This window comes from Eleutherodactylus coqui, chromosome 2 (genome assembly GCF_035609145.1).
Source record: "Eleutherodactylus coqui strain aEleCoq1 chromosome 2, aEleCoq1.hap1, whole genome shotgun sequence".
Taxonomy (NCBI): domain Eukaryota; kingdom Metazoa; phylum Chordata; class Amphibia; order Anura; family Eleutherodactylidae; genus Eleutherodactylus; species Eleutherodactylus coqui.
The window spans coordinates 200,913,810-200,934,245 of NC_089838.1; the positions used below are offsets into that span (position 1 = coordinate 200,913,810).

At 43.2% G+C, this 20,436-nt stretch overlaps 1 protein-coding gene across 1 annotated transcript; it reads left to right on the plus strand.

The window, feature by feature from the left end:
- The first annotated feature begins 2,695 nt into the window (after positions 1-2,695).
- On the plus strand, positions 2,696-19,597 carry GCC1 (GRIP and coiled-coil domain containing 1). Its single transcript, XM_066592203.1, has 4 exons — positions 2,696-2,806; positions 4,740-5,234; positions 9,622-10,144; positions 16,915-19,597. The coding sequence occupies exons 2-4, from the start codon at positions 4,762-4,764 to the stop codon at positions 18,025-18,027; spliced, it is 2,109 nt and encodes a 702-aa protein (XP_066448300.1). The 5' UTR covers positions 2,696-2,806; positions 4,740-4,761; the 3' UTR covers positions 18,028-19,597.
- The last annotated feature ends 839 nt before the right edge of the window (positions 19,598-20,436 follow it).

Consider the following 20,436-nt stretch of genomic DNA (forward strand, 5'->3'; position numbering starts at 1 on the left):
ACAAACATAACTAAAACACACAAGAATCTCAGAAATGATTATTATTAGTATATAAATATATCTCTCTTTTTGCAAAATAAACTTTCAAAAGCATCAACTGAGAGCTTTAGGCCCCATGCCCACGACCGTTGCGAGATATGCTCATGGATTTACGCCGAGGGAGTACCGCGTTGGTAAACACAACACACCCCTTCTGGTGATCGCAGGAAAAACGCGCCTTTTTCTGCAGTCTCCATTAATGCTATATTAATGGAGACTTCCCACAGTGTAAATCCACGGAAAATAGAACATGCCGCGATTTATTTCCCGCTGCGGAAATCCGCTGTAAAATTCCACGTGTTGGCATTGGCTGGCAGAAAAACTATTAGGTTCAATAGAACCTAATAGCTGCGGAATCGCACCGCGGGAAACGCATTAGTAATCCAGCCGTGGGCATTAGCCCTAAGGAAGATAAAAAAAGGAAAATTAAGAGCGAGCAAAATTCTTAAAATAGACATGGGGTCTAGTTTTTGCAATCTTGTTCCAGGATGAGGTTTGGCCAAGTGATCCGGGGATCCGCACCCATAGGGAATCATAGGGCACCCGCAGGTAATTAAAATACCCGCGGATGTCATTTTTACCTGGTGTGCGGATCGCAAGAAAAATGAAAAAAAAAATAAGATATACAGAATGGGAGGGATTGAGGAGAACAACAGCACATGTGTAAAGGACTTCAGTATACTTATAGATCACAGACTGAGCATGAGTTAACAGTGTGATGCAGTAGCAATAAAGGCTAACACAATTCTGGAATGTATTAGCCCCTTAGTGAGGGCCCCACAGAGTTTTTACATCCTGCAGCTGCAGGACGTGTATGGAGGAAGAACACGCTGCGACCTCCTTCCATACATCACAGGTGTCAGCTGTTGCTTACAGCTAACACCCATGGGCAACAGCCCCGACAAGCCGCGCGGCCGATTGGGGCTGTTAACCCTTTAATTGCCGCCGTTAATTCTGATAGTGGAATTTAAATCCCCCGTCCCGTACGCCCCCACCCTGCAATGAGATTGCAGAGAGCTGTGCAGGTATCATGGCAACCGGGGGCCTTCTGAAAGGCCCAAGGGCTGTCTTGGCAGTATGCTCGATAGACTGCCTGTCAGATTGTAGTATGATGTAATGCTATGGCATTACATCATACTGCAGGAGCAATCAAAACATCACTAGCTGTGGTCCCCTAGGAGGACTAAAAGAAAATGAAAAAATAGGAATATATTTGCAATAAAAGAATCTAAATAATAAAACTAAAATTTAAATTTGGTATCGCTGCGTCCGTAAAAGTCCAATCTATCAAAAAAATGCATTATTTACCGCTCATGGTAAACATTGTCCAAAAAAAAAAAAAGAAAGCCAGAAAAGCGCAAGAAAAAATGTAACAAAAAGCAATCAAAAGGTCGTATGTATTCAAAACTGGTACCAATGGAAACAGGACGTACCGCACAAAATGAGCCATCGTTGAACTATGTCAATGGAAAAATTAAAAAGTTATTGTGCACAGAAGATGGAGACAGAAAATAATTTTTAAAAAATAAAATCTCTTAAAAAACAAGTAGTACAGCAAAAAAAAAAACATATAAGTTTGGTATCGTAGTAATCGCACTGACCCATAGAATAAAGTTATCATGTCATTTTTGTTGTGGTTTGTGCGCCGTAGAAGCGACACACCGAAAGATGGCAGAATATAGGGTTTTTTTTTCCATTTCTCTCCACTTAGAATTTTTTGAATGTTTTTCAGTACATTATATAGGATCATTGAAAAATACAACTCGTCCCGCAAAAAACAAGCCGTCATACAGCGACGTCGATGGATAAATAAAGGAGTTACGATTTTTTAAAAGGGAGGAGGAAAAAACGAAAATGGAAAAAAAAGGGCCACGTCCTTAAGGGGTTAAAGGAAATATGGTAAAAACACATGGTTTTGGCAATGCAGTTTTTACCGCAACCAACCAATCCCGTGTGAATGGACCCCTCTGCTATGGATAAATAGAAACATATGTGAGTCCGGCAAATGCCATAATTGTACATTCCGTGTTCCATAAATGAATGGGTCAGGAAAGTAGGTGAGACTTCTAAATCCTGAGGACAACCCCGTTAGGGTGCATTTACATGGTCGACATTCTCTGGCGGAACTCACATCACACGGATACCCCGTCCATGTGTTGTGCGATGTGCAGGAGACCGCACATCTGCATGTTCTATTCTCGTGCAAGACTTGCACAAAAATAGAACATGCTGCGATTTTTCCATCTCACAGAAGGAAAAAAAATCACTGATGTAAATACACCCATTACATATAATTGTGTCCTGTGCACAAAAACACATACCCTGCGAGTGCAAAAAGTATAGTAAAACACACAAAAAAACTCCTTCATAGTGCAAAATGTTATACTGTAATGCAGAACTGCATATTCGCTCACAGGCGTGCTAATGATAAATCATACATGTTATATGATGAACTATAGAGCATCTGCACCTCTTGTAATTATAGAGGTGATGACAATCTCGGGCAGGACCCTCACTGTCAAACATTAATAACTGGTGCTGACCAGATAACATTATCCCATCGTGATGGACGGGGACTTGTTCGTCTCATCAGCCACTCCGCTGTGAGAGTACAGGAAGTCGGCGCGCCGCCATATTGGTACACCCTGAAGTGAAGTAACCGGAAGTATTCTGTACCGGAGCTTGATCCGGGTAGGCACGGTTGGCCTGGGAACAGACACGTCAGTCGCACCTCCCGGGTACTTACCGTCCTACGGGGGCCTGGGAGGTAAGTATCAGTGCACGCTCTTCTACATTAGAGTGCTGTCTGTAGGATTACACGTAGGAGGGGGACAAGTAGGAAGCACTTCTGCACGGCATGCATGGGCAGGGGAGCTGATGAGAATGGATGGAGCTCTTCTGCACCCTGGAGGTTGGCAGTGACAGCTCTTGGCATCCGGGCTGCTGCAGCCTGATAAGCCCCTGTTCTCACTCTCTGCTGTGGTTGTATATGTGGATGATACTTTATGGAAAACTGAGTGCAGTTCCTATTGCAGCAAAGCCACATCCAATATGCTACATGTGACCGCAGGCTGTCCGGTTAACCCCTTCCACTTTGGCTTTATTTATGTCTGACGTGCCCCACAAAGATGTCACTGAAGCCTATAAATGGAGGGGTTTGCACAGTAGATTGCAGGACCCTTCATGCTGGCACATATGGCACAGAAACGTGTCTGTAGCCCCACTATAGCCATGATTCAGGGAAGTCAGGACTGCTGACAGGTTCCCTCTTTAAACCCTGTTTTCGTCTGTTAGGCCGGCTCCGCATGGCTGTTAGCACAATTGCGCGCACCTCAGCGCAACATATTTCAGCACTGAATGAGGCTTTTTTTGCAGGCATATTGGCATATTTTACTGCACTTCTTCTGACCGCTGGGCATGTATATTTGCATGGGGCAAACAGACGCACAGATTGAAATAGCTAATTAGTCCTAGATGTGTTTTTTTTTTTTCCAGCAGAATTACGCAGTGTTTCACGTATTTTCTTACGCATTGCACACACATTTTTCACACCCCTCATTAACTTCTATGGGGACCTTTGGTGCGCAAGTATGCAGAAGAATAGAGCATGTCCTATTTTATCATCTTTTTGTGCATGACCGAAATGTGTGGGATAAATATGGAAATGTGAATAAACCCATTGAAATCTTATGGGTTCTGTTCTCTGCGTATTGCGCGTGTAAAGATGCGACTGAAGCCAGCCTTATTCTACATGTAATGTATTCTCTGTCAAGTGGCATTTAAACTGGTTGTACCAGAATTACACGTTAGGGCTCACTCACACAAGCGTGTTTTGGCTGCGTATTACGCAATATGCAGCAAATATAGATGTAACGTGTATTTCATACATAAACTATTATGGTGTCTCTTATGTGGCAAAACAGGACATGCTGTTATTTTTTTCACATGTGTTACACACCTGTATGGTTGGCCCAATGTAAATCAATGAGGTTTCAGTACTGCATATATTATGCAGCCAACATATCTTTTACCTCTATCCATGGGTTAGGGGATAACTTGCTGATCAGTGGAGAGCTTGCTGCTGAACCCCCACCAATCCTGAGAACAGGGGTCTTATATCCTCTTCTCGTCACTACTGGAATGCTTTTCCCACCCGCGGTGATGTCACATTAAATGGAGTACTAGTGGAGCATGTGCTGTCAACGCTCTATTCATTTCAATGGGCTGACAGAAGTGCCCGACCACTTGACTATCTCCATAGTCCCATTGAAAATGAATGGATCTGTAGAGCGCTTGCATGACAAGTGTCCACTCATTCTCCTACTCACCTGGGGTATGCAGTAACCGCGCAGTGAGGGTTATGGGGGACATAGGTCCCCCATTCTCAGGATTGGTGCGAGACTGAAGTGAGATCCCCACCAATCAGCAATTCATCCCCTATTGGCAGGATAACATGTAATTCTGATACAACCCCTTTAATTGTATGCTGCTGTAGTCACATACTGCTAGTAGACGTGTGGGAATTTTGGGGAATTTTTGCAAAACCAGGATTGGATCTAGTAGACAAGATAACTATAAAACTTTCTTTTTGTCTCAACCCAAGTTGTAAATAAGCAAAAAAATACATGCTTGTCAAATCTCAACCTGTGACTGGGACGTGTGTCTTTGATCTTACTGTTATTTGCCTTATTTTCATGCAGGGTGAGGAGTTGACTAGCTACCATGGAGAAGCTGGGAATGAATTTTGGAGGTGGCCCCAGTAAGAAAGAACTGCAAGAGTTGGTGGAAACTCAGAAGAAGCAGCTGCTTCAGTATCAGACGCGACTAAAAGATGTTGTGCGGGCATACAAGAGTCTCTTGAAGGAAAAAGAGGCTTTGGAGGCCAGTCTTCATGTGCTGTCCACTTCCCAGGAGCCTGGCACACTTTGTATAGATGCCGAGGAGCCACATGACGACCAGCATTCCACCCATAGTGAGGATAGTGTAGACACCGCCGGAAGTCTACCCAGTGCGAGAGGGGGGGAGACCAGCGAGGATGAAAGACAGGAACCGGCTCAGCACATCGGGGGTTTAGAAGAAGCAAGTGGTTCAGAAAGTGGGGTCAGCACAGCCAGCGGAGATGGTGGTCCTTCTACTACAGCAGATACAGATAGAAGAATAGTACAGTTAAAAAACCAGCTTGCCACTCTAACCAGGTAATGGCATCCTCACAATCACTGTGCTTATAAATACTTGCAAGTATGTTTAATAACATTTGAAGGCATTCAAAAATGTGTTGTTTACCATCTTGTGGAAGTTGTTTAAAATAGTCCTCAACACTTTTTTTTTAATTTGAAAGATGATTTTGGAATGATTTGTATGTTAAGACTAGGCTCACACAACGGTATTTCTGGCGTGCCGCGAGCACGCAGCCAGCACTCTATGACAATGCGGACATGCTGCAAATTGCCATACACTATCTTGGCATGTAGGCACGCTTAATATGTGCCAAGATAAAGCATGCCGTGTGGCTCGTGTGAGTGGCGCAATGAAAGTGCATGGAAGATTGCTTCTGCGTATTACTTGCATAAAAACTCCACAGGTAATACACGATGAGCATATGGCTGAGTGAGCCCGACCTAAGGCCAAATCCACTTGTGAAAGCTTTCTGTAGTCTAGCCATATACTATTTGGCAAAGTGCTGCTTTAGGGCTCCTTCACAGTGGCGAGGGCGATATCGGGCCGTGAATCACTGCCTGATATTACCATTGTAATGCTTCTAAACACCCATGGATCAGAGGTGTTTTAACATGAAAACCGCTTCGCATCCCTGCAGGGGGTTCCCTTCATCCTCACCGCGGCTGTGATTGCTTTGTTCTCTCATTGTTTTCAATGGGACTGGCACTGCTCCCTTCGGCCCGATTTGGAACATGTGGAAACCCCTGAATGCAACGGATTTGCATCCTTGCAAGGCTGAAGGAATCACCCGGCGTAGCTGTCACAGCCACGGCAGGAGATTGCAATGTTCTCCTATCACTTTCAATGGGGCAATATCACAAAAAAGAAAGAGCATGCTGCGACTTTCTATTTATTTTTTTCACACTGCATCGCGGGAGTGAAAACATCACAAATGAGGATGAAACCATTGAAATTCATTGGTTTCATAATCATGCGTTTTAACTTGCTCTCGCATCGCACAATTTTCTCGCCCGTGTGAAGGAGCCCCTAGGCTTGCCTGTAAGTAAGATATTGGTCTGAGAAACTCAGACACACGCTTCATAAAAGATCAGCGATGAAGCTCATCGTACAGTTTAAACAGCCGCCGTTCAGTAGTGAACAGCCGCTGTGTTATGTGAATAGAGGGGGGCGAGGAGCAAGAAATCTCCAGTACTGCCCGTGCCCCCCTGCTGGCCGCTCCGTGGACCAGCCGGCTCTGCTAGCTCCCGTGCAAGAGCAAGGAAGTGAGGAAACACAGGGATGAGTGTCGAGCATCGTTTGCCTGACATTTGTCCTGTGTATATTGGCCTTTAAACTACCCCCCCTCTTTGAAAAAATGACAGCAGAACTTAGTCAAAGGGTTCACCTGCTATTGTCCTTGATGGGTCGCTGCCACTTATTGAAGATGATGAGCTTCTCTAAATTGTTATATCCCATGCAAACTATCCCAATGCTACCCAAACACAAGGATATAAACCAATTAAACTCAGCAGTCACAAAATTCATTTGGGCAAATAAAAAGCCATGAATTTTGCTACAAAAATGGATGTTGAACAGATTAGAAGGCGGGATAAATTTCCCCAATATCAGGAGCTACAATGTAGCTTGTTTAATGCGCCATGTAGTTGATTGGTTAAAGGGAGCAGACCATTTCCTTGCCGTACAGTTAAATCTAACCTTGCACGCCCTCATGGGCTTTAGTTGCTATTTTACATGTACTCTTCTCTTGTCTGCCGCCACAGATCAAAGGCTCGATACTAGTACGGGACACAGTAATGGCCTGGAAGGCGATACATAAAATCTCATTCCTTCCCTTTTTGATATCTAAGTACATGCCGTTGATAGGCCACCCAGAGTTCCCTGGGGGGGGTTGATGACAGGATTTTTTTTAATTGGAAGGAAAGGGGCCTGAGTACCGCCAAACACCTGATGCATGAAAGCGAGAATAGATGGCTTAAATCTCATGAATTGATACCCAAATTTAATTTACCAGATTCACATTTTCTGCAGACAAGGCAGGTAGGTGTAGGGTAGTTAACCCTCAAAAAGAAGCGACAAGCACAGATTTTGATATATGGCTGAAACCCCCTTATGGGGAGACCTTCGCTGTCTCACATACAGGAAAAAGTTGGGGGGGGGGGAGATATTTTTGAAAATAAAAGCTCATTAGATCTTTCAGCGCTGGGAAAAAATAACACAAGATCAGGAAATAAGGCAAAACATTTTACAAGGGTTGTTAATGGTTAAGAAATGTATAGTGGGGAGACTTTGAGGGAATCTTTTTTTCAAGATAATGCATAGTGCAATCTACAGTTTTAACCTGCCGGCCGCAAGTGCCTTCCTAGAACGTATCACGCATTGCCCAAAGTGTAAGACCCCAGCAACAGATCTTGCACACGGGCGCTGCGGAATATGTTGGCGCTATACAAATAAAGTTGATTATTATTATTTTACAGTATATCAGAACACACTGGAAGGTGGAACTCCAGAGGAGCATCCAGACTGATATTCCATTACACTCCTACAGAGGCTCCGGTTCCCCAAAATACAAACAACATATCGCCATTTTATACACAGTGCTATGTATAGCAAAACGGGCACTATTATCACACTGGATAAAAGATACAACCCCGGTAATGGGGTAAATTATTACACATCTCAAAGGTTTGATGGGATTTGATCGCATAGAGGCGGAAAGACATAAAGAAGAAGGAGCGAAAAAAGTTTTCAGGAAATGGAACCCTTTCTTGATCTCCCACTTCACAGATTCAGATATAGCAAATATTGTGTCTTCTTTTTCAATACACATCGAGGTATCTCAGGGAGGACTCAGAGGGGTCCCTGGGCCGGTTAAAACTCCCTACAAGGGGTGATAGAGAAAGTAGGGGCACTGAGTAGAGACAGGTTTTCCTGAAGTGATATCCTTTCCCTCCACCTCTCCTTTTCATTTTTTTTTTCTTTTTTTCCCCTTTCCCTCTCTTACTTACATTTTCCAACTTTTCTATTAAAAATGTTAGTTCTGGTTTAGAAGTTAAAAGCAGAAAGAAATTGTTCTGCTGTTTTCATAACTTCCATATAAATAGCGGTCCTGCGAGACAAACTTACATATGTTAAAGGGGTTGTCTCGCGAAAGCAAGTGGGGTTAAGCACTTCTGTATGGCCATATTAATGCACTTTGTAATATACATCGTGCATTAAATATGAGCCATACAGAAGTTATTCACTTACCTTCCCTGCGCTGGCGTCCCCGTCTCCATGGCTCCGTCTAACTTCAGCGTCTAATCGCCCGATTAGATGCGCTTGCGCAGAAGGGTCTTCTGCCTTCGGCTCGGTCCGGCAGCAGCGGCGTTCTGGCTCCGCCCCCTTCTACGCGTCATCGCGTAGCTCCGCCCGTCACGTGTGCCGATTCCAGCCTCCTGATTGTTTCAGCTGTATCCCACTCCCTGAACACAGCGGTCCAGCTGTGTTCTCCATATCCTACACGGAGCACACAGCTGTATACCAGCTGAGCACTCTCTGAACACAGCCAGGGTATGAAGAACACAGCAGTCCAGCTGTGTTCTGCATACCCCGCATGGAGCGCACAGCTGTATAACATCCGGGCGCTCCGAGCAGAGAACAGCTGAATGCAGAAGGCTGCTTGTCTTCTGTATACCCTGCTCGGATCGCTAGGTGATCGCTCAACGTAAAGGCACACAACGATTATCACTCAAAAGGCATCTTTTGAGCAATAACCGTTGTGTCTAAACCAGGCTTTACTATGTGCCACCAATATCGTGTGCTTTTCAGCTCTACCTTATAAAACCCATCCTATACCCAACTGGATACTGACTGTACTCTTCACTACTGATCTGCTAAGACTGTGGCAGCAAATTGTAACTTTCGCTGTCTTTCCACAACATGAACCTTCTTCAGATAAGTAAATTCAGTAATATGCACAAAACAGCAAAATTAAGAACACCACTCTTCAGATTCCAAAATTATTGCAGTCAGCATACAGAAACTGATTTAGACCTTCAGTCCCCAGCTGTGAGACTCCCATAATTTAATCGAACTGAACAATAATCTTTTTTAAGCGAGTCATCGCCAGAACACATTTGAGATTCGATAGATAAATAATATAATGAAACCTTTTCTTATTTATTGTTTTACATTATCTTCACAGTTCAAAGATGCTTGGCAGCGGCTAACCATGTACAGTATAGAACAAACTATTCTTTTTACCTATTTTTATTTTTAATAAATGCAGTTTTGTTTTTTTTTTTGCACATAAATTCTGTAAATCTCATTTTCTGTTGAACACAAATATGGCTTTCTTTTCATTATATATAAGAACTTCTTGGTTGTAATATCAGGTCTAACATTTGTAATTGTTCTCCTCCTCAGTGCTTTGGCCACAGTCACACAAGAGAAGTCTCGCATGGAAGCCTCCTACCAAGCAGACAAAAGAAAGGCAAAACAGGAGATGGAGGAAATGGCACAAAGAATGGAGGAAGAACATAATAACTTACGAGCGGAAATTCAGAGCCTACAAGCTCAGTTAGTAGAGAACAGGTCCAAACTAATTGGTCAGCAGCACGACCGCGCACAAGAGCAGGCAGACCATGCAGTCATGCTGAAGGAGCTGCAGCGTCTGCTGCAAGGAGAGCGAGACCAGAGGCAAGAGGTGGAGCTGCATCTGGAGGAGGCTAAGCAAGAACTGGCGGGTAGATCCGAACTTGCAGTTAGAGCTGAGTCAGCAGAAGAACAAAGCAAAAAGTTCCGCAAGGAAATTAAAGAGTTAAAGAAAGACCTTCTTGACGCAATGAGGCAGAGAGCAGAGCCGGACCCCATGGTTCAGCAGCTGCATGAAGAGCTTTGTGCAGTGAAGAAAGATCTGGAAGCACAACTGCAAGAGGAGAGGCGAAAGGTATACTCTACGGAGCAAGGGTGTCCACACTGGTTGAACAGGAAAGAAGAGATTAGATTAGTTGCTGTGGGCAGAACCAATATCATAGTATCCCTAAATAACCATACAAAGATCCGTGTGACTAAACATATCACTAGCAAACAGGAATTAAACAATAAATGTTACCTTTTTTATTAATATATCTTTTAAAAGGCAACTACTGTTACCAAGTGAAACCAACAACCCAATCGTAAAGAAGGCAGTGACCAAGAGAAAAAGCTGATTAATCAAAATAACTCTCCCAAAGATGACCCTATATAAAAAAGAACAAGGAAGGCAGATATTCCTCGGTCGGTGTCTCACATGGTCGCTGCGATTGGCTAAGGAATATCTTCCTTCTTTGGGGAACTTATTCTGTAAGCATCTCTGCTACGTGCCTTTCATTTGTACCATTTATATTCCCTTGTGCTTTACTGCTAAGCGCAGTACATGATTTTTACATCTGCAGTTTTGCTTGTTGGTCCATCCATATTTAAGTGTGTTGTAAGGCCCTGGATGAAGTAGCTAATGCTGGGGAGATACATTAGATGGGATTGTGTTATCAGTTTATTACATTTGGTACTTTGATTGCACTATGAACTTATTTTTATCGCATTTGCGTTTTTGATTAACCACTTCAGGACTGCCCGTACACTATAAACGACCAGGCAGTCCTTATCTATCTCTGCAGGGGCGTTTTAAAACGTCCCTGTTGAGAATTACCCCAAACAACATGGTCTCCAGCCGTGTGATCGCTGTGACGGCCATCACAGTGAGAAGACGCTTCTATGCCCTCCATCTTGGAAGTTTAGCAGCTCTTCTGACAGCGTCCCTGCATGCAGCTCTGTGACCAGCTGATCCAAGACAGCTGAAGTCACACAGCTTTGCCCAAAGACCCACAGAGGCTCATCAGTGTGATCTCTGGGCATGTGATGGCAGGGACAGCAAGTCACAGCGATCGCCGTAAAGTGTCATTGTAAATTAAAATCACATTTGAATTTTACCCATTGACAGGGCTAAATACGTGTGCGAAGCTGCGGCAGAAATATGCGCCTTAGGGCTCGTTCACATAGGCGTATTGTCACCGTGTATTGCGCGGTGAATGGAGTCAGTGAAAGTCAATGGACTTTCATTGATCCATGCACAGCGGTGTGGGGACACTGCGTATCGAAACGCAAGAGAAATAAATTGCAGCATGCTCTATTTCTCTGCATTCATACGCAGCATAAGCCCTACACCCTTGTATGGATTGCGTATGATGCACTGTCCATATGCAATACATTGCGTATGGGCAGCGTTTTCATATGCATCCCCGCTCTGACCAGAGCAGGAAATAGAAAAAAATAAATAAATGTAAAATCACACTATGCATATCCCTGTGTGTGATACACAGCCTTTTGCAGTGCACTCGCAGTCATACGCAGTCTCTCTGGGCGGAGTGTACAGCTGCTAAATGTGTAAAATGCGAGCAGTCCCACAGCGTTTTACGCATATGTCCGTGTAAATAAGCCCCGAGCCACAGATTTCTACTGTGGTTTAGAGGTGAATCCATGCAAAAAAAATTGTGTGTCAAATTCTGCCGTGTGAACGGAGCTGAAATGGTGCCTGAAAAATGTCCCCATAAAAGGCAGACTCTGCACTCCACTAGGGCCACATGTGGGATATTTCTGAAAACTGCCGATTCAGGATATACTGACATTTTTTATGTATTGTGAATAGAGATGAGCGAGCGTACTCGCTAAGGCAAATTACTCGAGCGAGTATTGCCATTTTCGAGTACCTGCCCGCTCGTGCCAAAAGATTCGGAGGCCGGCAGGGGTGAGTTGCGGGAGTGAGCGGGGAGGGGGGGGGGGGGGGCTTGGGAGAGAGATCTTTTGGCACGAGCGGGCTTGTACTCGAAAATGGCAATACTCGCTCAAGTAATTTGCCTTAGCGAGTACGCTCACTCACCTCTAATTGTGAACAGTTCTTTTGTTTATAAGATACCCCTCTATGGTTATGATCAAGGCTGGCGGTATTTAACCCTGGCCTGTATTGCTGGCAGCAGGGTCTTATTATATAGGGCCATCTTAGGGCAAGTTATATTGAATAATCACCGTTTATTTTCCTAGGTCATTGCCTTTTTTACGGTTGGCGTATGTTGTATGTGGCATTTACAGTGTTTACACTTGTGACAATAGTTGCCTTTGAAAAGATATATTAAAGGTTACATTTTATTGTTTAGTTTTCTGTTTTCAGTGATGCAAAAAGTACTGATATCACAGAGTATACGAGAAAGTTGCATAACTTCTAAATCCACAATGACTTTGTCTGCATATAGAGTGCGGTCTAGAGTAGACTTCACTCAGATCAAATTTGTGGTTTATATACACCATACACCTACACAACCTCAGTGTTTCATTCACAATGGTTAGATCAAAATGTTAAAGGAGTATTGTGAGACCTTCATGTTAAGGATATGTTGTCCATGTCGGATCAGTAAGGCCTTCCTAACACAGACGTTTTTGTACTGCGTTTAGCACTGCCTTTTCAGCGCTGCGCTAAACGCTGTACAAGGCTCCCATTCATTTCAATGGTGCTGCTCACATAAGCATCAAAATGCAGCGTCTTCAACGCTGCGCTGTGACAGCGATGCATGCTCTATCTTTGGCCGATATTAAAATAAATGGGCAGCGGTTTCAGCGCTGCTGAAAACAGGGCACAACTTGGTACCATGTTTTTGGTAGCGCTAGCTGCACTACCTACAAAAGGTAATATTCACCTAGCAGGTGCCATCCGGGTCCCTCCCGCTGTTCTCTAGAGCTCCAGGCTGGCTGCTGGGCACTTGACAGCATCTATTGCTAGGGACGGGGATTGAAATCCCTGCCTCCAGCGAGAGATTGCTCTGATTGGCTGAGCTGCGGGCTGAGCCAGTCGGAGCCAGCACTGGATGCACCAATCACAGCCATCCATTCTTCAAAACCCGTCACTAGCAAAAGATGCATTGTCGGCGCTGACAAGTGCCTGCAAGCCTGCCCGGAGCTCTGGAGAACAGTGGCAGAGACACGGACGGCGCCAGCTAGATGTGTATTGATTTTTTATTTTCAGCTTCCTTGGCTGCGTTTTCAGTAAACGCTGTGTGCGAGGGAAGCCTAAGGGTTTGACCCCCCCACTGATCAGCTGTTTGCAGGGACCATGGTGCACTGGAACTGGTACATTGTGCAGTGGCCTAGAATAGTAGTGCAAGCTCAGTCCCACTGTTGCAGTACTGTTTACAGCTGCTTTGCAATGTATGGAGCTGTAGTAGTTGTACATCATGCTCCTGCAAACTGTTGATCAGTTGTGGTGTTGGTTTTCGGATCCCCTACTGATCTGATGATCTTCCTTAAGGCTAGGGAACCAGTATAAATCTTCCTGAATACCCCTTTAGATGAATGGCAGCCAAGCATCCCCTGTAGGCACTGATTTGTATGTTATTTTTGAGCTTCTTGACTGCATAGTCATTTTTAGAGATTTTCACAGCTACAATATAAGGGATGGAACTTGCAGTCTTTGCTTTCAAATGATAACTGTTCTAACCCCGTTTCTTCAAGCCATTTTGCATGTTTTTATTTTATTGTCCCTGCCCTCCAAGCCTTATAACATGAGGGCTTGATATTTTTTTGTGTGTGTGACTAGTTGTATTCTATAATGATACCATTAACTATACCATATATTATTATGCTAAAAAAATTAAGCAGGGTAAATTGGGGAAAAATTAAGGGGAAAAAATGCTATTGTACTATTTTTCTTCATGATTAACGTTATTCTATGGGTCAGTATGCTTTAAAAAATACCCTTTTAAAAATTAAAAAAAAAATAGCATTCCCCTTCCATCTAGTGGCTTAGATGCTGTGTTCAACATTGTATGCAGCATCTAAGGGGTTAAATGGCCACAGTTGGTGCCGGATCCGATCATGGCAGTTGCCAGTGGTTATCAGATGTTTAACGCAGCTGATATCTGCTTGGTATAGAACAGGCTCTGTTCTTGGGCCAACTCAATACATCCCTGGGTGCAGTACTCCATTAAGTTATCCTTATTCTCCCGGGTGTAAAACGATTAATGTAGATATATTTTTCACACAGGACTTTAACAAACTAGGGGAAAAAGTGTTTATCTGAAAATTGTGCTTGAAAGTTTGTGAAACCTTCAGAATGTTCCATATTTCTGCTTTTATTTGGCTTAAAACTACATCAGATTTTCACATAAGTCCTAAAAGTAGATGGAGAACCAAATCAAACAAATGAGTCAAAATATTACATTAATATTTTGAATAAATTAAGAAAAATGATCCTGCATCATATGGCCGTGAATGGCAAAAGTATGTGACCCTTTAGGATTAGCAGATAAGGTGAAATTACAGTCAGGTGTTTACAATCAATGGGATGACAATTGGATGCGAGTGGGTGGCCTGTTTGAGAGATCCCCATCCATTAAATAAAAGTATAATTTCCCACACCACATTTGTGGAAGTATATCCACAGTGGTAGAGTTATTAATAATCATCAAGGTGCAAAAGGTTTCAAAACCATCGCTGAAGAGTTTGGACTTCACCAATCTAGTCAGACAGATCGTGTACAAATGGAAGACGTTGAAGACCATTATTGCCGTCCCGATGAGTGGTTAGCCTACAAATAGAACACCACAAGGGAACCCAAGGGAACCACTAAGCAACTAATGGTCGTATTCACATAAGCTAATATTAATGTTCATGAGTCCACCATCAGGAGGACTCTAAACAACAATGGTGTGCATGACAGGATTGCAAACTAGAAAACTGCTGCTCTACAGCAAAAAGAAAAAAACAATGCTGCTTATTTACAGTTTAAAGATCACCTGGACAAGCCATCACCGCCGCCCCCCCCCGAATCTGCTCAGGACAGTATGTAGTTACTCGAAAAGAGTGATGCTCGCTTGAGTAACTGCCTTAACCGAGCGTGCTCGCTCATCTCTAGTCCTGACCTTAATCCTATAGAAATGTTGTGGAAGGACCTGAAGCAAGAAGTTCATGGGAGGAAACCACCAAAATAACAAAATTTAAGTTTTTTTGTAAGGAGTAATGGACTAAAATTCCACCTAGTCAATGTGTAGAACTAATCAACAATTATTGGAAACGTTTAGATGTTGTTATTGCTGCACAATGGGGTCACATCAGATACTGAAGGCAAAGGTTCACATACTTTTACCAGTCACTGATGTAATATTGGATCATTTACCTCAAAGAAATAATCAAATCTAGTATTTTTGACGTATTTATTTAAAGTGGTTCTCTTTTATCCTTTTTAGGACTTGCATAAAAATATGATGTAATGTTAGGTAAAACATAAGCAGAAACATGGAAAATTCTGAAGAGTTCACAAACTTTCCTGCACCACTGTAGATCGCTTAAAGAGATTATAAGGAAGTGTTCTGGTATTCAACTTAAACGGGTTTTCCAGTGAAATACTATTGATGACCTATGAAATCAATGAGAGCCAAGCCGTGCCTGCAGTTACAAGCTCTGGCCACTACACAGAGGTTTGCGCGGAGGCTTCTGCACTGACCTCTATGTATTTGCGGTGCTGACAGCATGCTCCCGCTCAGCTGATCGGTTACGGTCCTGAGCAACGGACCCCAGACGATCAACTATTGATGACCTATCCGGATGATAGGTCATCCATAGTATTTCTCTGGAAAACCCCTTTAAGCTCATACACTTAAAACTGGTCATGTTTCTGGAAGAAACAAATTTATGTTTTTAGTTTTTTTAAATTAAATATCTAGCTACAACTGCTTGAAGGAGAGCCATAAACATGGATGCCGTTGGGTTATGAGTAGAGATGAGCAAGCGTACTCGCTAAGGCAAACTACTCGCATAGTGCCTTATGCGAGTACCTGCCCGCTCGTCTCAAAAGATTCGGGTGCCGGCGGGGGGGGGAACAGGGGGGAGATCTCTCTCTCCCGCAACTTGCTGCTCTCCCCTGCCGGCACCCGAATCTTTAGAGACGAGCGGGCAGGTACTCACATAAGGCACTACTCGCTCGAGTAGTTTGCCTTAGCAAGTACGCTCGCTCATCTCTTGTTATGAGTCAATCATCGTATCTCCTATGCAATTTCATAGCCTTTAATAGCGAAGCAAGAGATTTGATCCCTTTTCCTCTGATGTGAAGGAAAATGGAAATTAATGTTTTCCAATGGTTATACAATAAGGTTTCTCACTTCTGGTCAGATCTGTTCTCCTCCTATATTTGAATTCCCACTTTATTTTTTATTTTTTGTTTGTTTTAGTGGCCTGTCTCCTAAGGTTTGTTTACTTGGGGATACTTGATTCTGTTGCCTTAGGCACCTATAAAAACTGTTTTCTTCTAGGCAAAAAAAAAAGAGGGAAGAGAAAATTATAATCCTGTCCTGAAAGTCCCATGACCCTCTGTCTCTTGACCAGTGGCTTACTACTCCTACATTACTTTTACGAGGTTCTCTATATAAATCGTAAATTCCCGTAGAATTTTGAAAAGATTTGGGCAGAGTGCCTAAATGCTCCATCCTCTACGAGTTTTTCCGAGACCTTGTATAGAATTTAATCTGTTCACAAATGGATGTGGGGAGAGTGGCAGACTTCTCTTTGGTCTCTGTTGTGAGTGCAAGCTTGTGTTGCCTGTAGATGGGTTCTCTTCATGTGATAACATGTACTTTGGAGCTCTAAAAGCATTTATTACATCCCTTTTTATATGTAGCATGAACTTTTTTTTTTCAGATGCTGGAGGAGGATCAGCATAATCAGCAGAGATTCCTACAAGAAGAGGAAAGGATTCGCTGTCTTGAGTCCCAAGTATCTGAACTATCTGAGCTCTTGGGAGCAGCGGAGACATCTAAACAGAGGGACCAAGTTACTATTCATAAATTGCGAGAGCGTCTTCTGCAACTTGAAACTGAGAATAAAACTATTGCTATGGCCACCTCAATGCATTCTCCACCTGAGAGCCTCTCCATGAAATCTCCAGTGGGTGAGGACATTGAGGATAGTCCAGAGCAACGTGGATTAGCTGTGTTTTACCAGCAGGAGCTTCAGCAGGTAAAAGAAGAGTTTGAGCGCTACAAAGCTCGAGCCCAGGGAGTGCTGAGGACCAAAGGGGCCCGTGAAGGAGAGCTGGAAGCAGGCAAGCAGAAGTTGGCAGAGCTAAAAGAAAAGTACCTCAACCTGAGATTGGCTTCTGAAGAAGTCGATGATCAACACAAAGCTGAAATGGAGTCTGCACGCAAGGAACTTGTACTCTTGGCTCAGACTCACAGACAGGAACTGGAGCAAGTGCGGAAAGAAAGTCGTGAGAATATGGCACGAATGGAGGAAGAGTTAAGACAACACCGAGAACGTGTTTTGGCTGTGCTAAATGAGAAGGAGCAAGAACTGGAAAGAATGAGAGAAACCAAGATTCCACTTAGCATTTGTCCCCCTTCGCCAGACCCTTTAGGCAATGGTTTAGAACTTCCTCAGAATAACTCCTCTGCTTTCCTTGTCTATGTAGATCAAATATCTAGGAAAGAAGCAGAAATTGGGACCCTGCGGCGCAAAAAGCACGAACTAGAGGCAGAATTGCAAGGCATGCAGGAACGGTTAGCTGAGAAAAATGAGGAGACTCATACGTTACGGGAGCAGGTTGATAAGGCTATACGAGACCGAAGCAGGGAGGGGGCAAACATGGAATATCTAAAAAATGTTTTATTGGGGTTCTTGACTCTTCCAGATCCACTTGGTAGGCAGCATACGTTAAGCGCACTTCTGACTGTCTTGCATTTCTCCCCAGAGGAAAGAAATGCAGCCCTCAGAGCACAGGATGGTAGTAAGTGGTTTGCAGGTACTAAGAGGTGATGTAAAGTCTCCTACTAGAGCAGGAGTCTTTAAAACATTATTGGCAGTGACGGCATTTTTGACATTATCTGAACTATGCGGTATTTTATCTTGGGACCATTATTATAAGCTGACTGTAATGGTTATTAGGGAAATGCTCTGTAATAACGGAATAAAAGTGGAAAACACCCATTTGTTTTTTAACTCCATTAACTGTGAAAAGCTACATTCTACAACTGGTTGTATAAATGGTGTTCTAGGTTTGCATGCTGTATGGGCACATCTACTATCAGTATTCTACACCACAGCCCAATTACAGTGCATTATTTTACCTGAAGCTGTGCAAACTCTTCAGTGCGTTTTTAAATAGAGTGAACATTTGCTTCCCTAAGGCTTTATTCACACATGTAGCACGCTGCGCTATTTCATCCGGTAAAAAGCTGGGCAGCATAACGAAAGCTAGAACGACCCCAGTATAGTCAATGAGGTCCATTTTGGTTCTGGCATAGAATTGATCTGTTCTAGAACAGACTCTGTTCTCCTGCTCTCATATTGAAGGCTTGAGAACAGAAACCCAAATGGAGCCCTGAACGCTGGTGTGAACCCACCCTAAAATATTATCTGTCATGCATTTCTCAGGCCCATTATGGAGATAACTTTGGGATAACCCCAATCTATTAATGGCAAAAGCAGGACCGTGTAAAGTTACCACCCCGCTTCTCTAGGGTCTTTAATCGGACAACTGCTGCATGAATTTAAGAATTGTGCGACATTGACATTCACAATTGTTTGTGCTTCTGCAACAAAGTATACAAAAGTGCTGCTTTGATGCAAATTTAGCAGAGTTGAATGGGGGAAACAATCTGTTGCACAACCTTTTCTTAAGTTCTATTGCATTAGGATAGTGCTACATGGCGACTGGTCACACAACTCTGAGCTTTCATAGTAAAGCACCGAGTAACACAATTTGTGAAACTTAAGGGTTTTTCAGGTTATAATAAAGAAAGAGGTTATCTCATTTTAATGCACAATTGTTTGTTTCTTTATAGACAAGTGCTGTAGATGAGGATGAAGGGGGCCATATACATTAGATAGAAGTGCTAAGTGTCAGTGGCAGGCTACACCAGGGGCAGAGTGGAAGAGCTCCTCCGACCCCTCTGTAGTGGCCGGCGCTTGTAATTGTAGGCACAGCTTACAATTATGAGTGCCGGCCACTACACAGGAGTTGGAGCAGTGGCTTCTGCTCAAACCTGGTGTAGCTCGGCATTGACAGCTGGCGATGCCTGGAAAACCCCCTCTAATAATTTAGATGCAACCAAGTCACATTTGACGGCAACCTAAAACCACACAACCAAAATCATTGTGACATGACCATGCACAACTCAAGTTTTATCATGGAAACACAGTATAGCTACATGGCCTAAGTATTTCTTTGTGATACTTTTACTTGTTAAAAATTATTTTTATTATAGTTTAATGTAAAAAAATTGTATCTGTAAAAATATTCTGCGGCCAGGTAAAACTTGGATACTACAGCCCATGAGCCCTTCAGCAGTATCTGTAAATATAATAAAAGGTTATATGATTTTAATGCACAATTTGTTTGTTTCTTTATAGACCAGTATGAAGGGGGCCATATACATTAGATAGAAGTAGGTTGATGGTTCAACAACTCGAATGATCATTTCAGACATCCATACACCTCTTAGTCCTTATGGGCTGTTAGTTGTTCACATTGGCCATACATGTCTAGTGAAACCAGTGACTGACAAATTATCTTTTTGGGAACGTTCTTTTAAGGAAAGCTGGTTCATCTGACTATTGGGCGAAAATTTCAAACATGATAGACGTCTTCCAGATGATCACAGTCTGTCATTGGTTCGCTAAAATTATTGATCGTTACTAAACTTCACCTCAGATGACTGACTGATCTTGGTTGAAATCGTTGATTTGCATCAACTTTTGTCTGGGCACTTTATAACCCCTTAGTGACCACCCAGACGACTTACTTGCAGCAGTCACTAATGGGCTTTGTTCTGATGCACAAGTCTTTTTACATTGCTGCATCAGAATAAAAAACTTTGGCGCTAAGGAATTTGAAAAATCTGCTCTGAGTGCTTGGCACATTGAATACATACATTAGGAGACATTCATAAAACATTTTGTACCAGTATGTGGCGTAAGAAAAAAAAAGTTGCAAAATTTTGCACAAAGCTCTGCTATCTCCAGAAGTCCAGGACGAGCTCCACTGCCCATAGTGATATAGCCCGGAAGATTCCGGGCTATGTTTTACTATGGGAGCTGCAGAGCACAATGCCACAAGCTGCGGCATTGTGCTCTGCCTGCACAGACCCACACAGAAAAAAAAAAACAGAAGCAGGAAGATATTGCCGATCTGCTGGCAATCTCCAGCTTTAATTTTCAAAGTCC

What these genes read in the sequence shown, in the direction of transcription:
- GCC1 (XM_066592203.1), top strand. Translation starts at nt 4,762, where the DNA reads ATGGAGAAGCTGGGAATGAATTTTGGAGGTGGCCCCAGTAAGAAAGAA. An exon ending in CAGCTTGCCACTCTAACCAG is followed by an intron (nt 5,235 to 9,621) that starts GTAATGGCATCC and finishes TCTCCTCCTCAG; the next exon opens with TGCTTTGGCCACAGTCACAC. An exon ending in TGCAAGAGGAGAGGCGAAAG is followed by an intron (nt 10,145 to 16,914) that starts GTATACTCTACG and finishes TTTTTTTTTCAG; the next exon opens with ATGCTGGAGGAGGATCAGCA.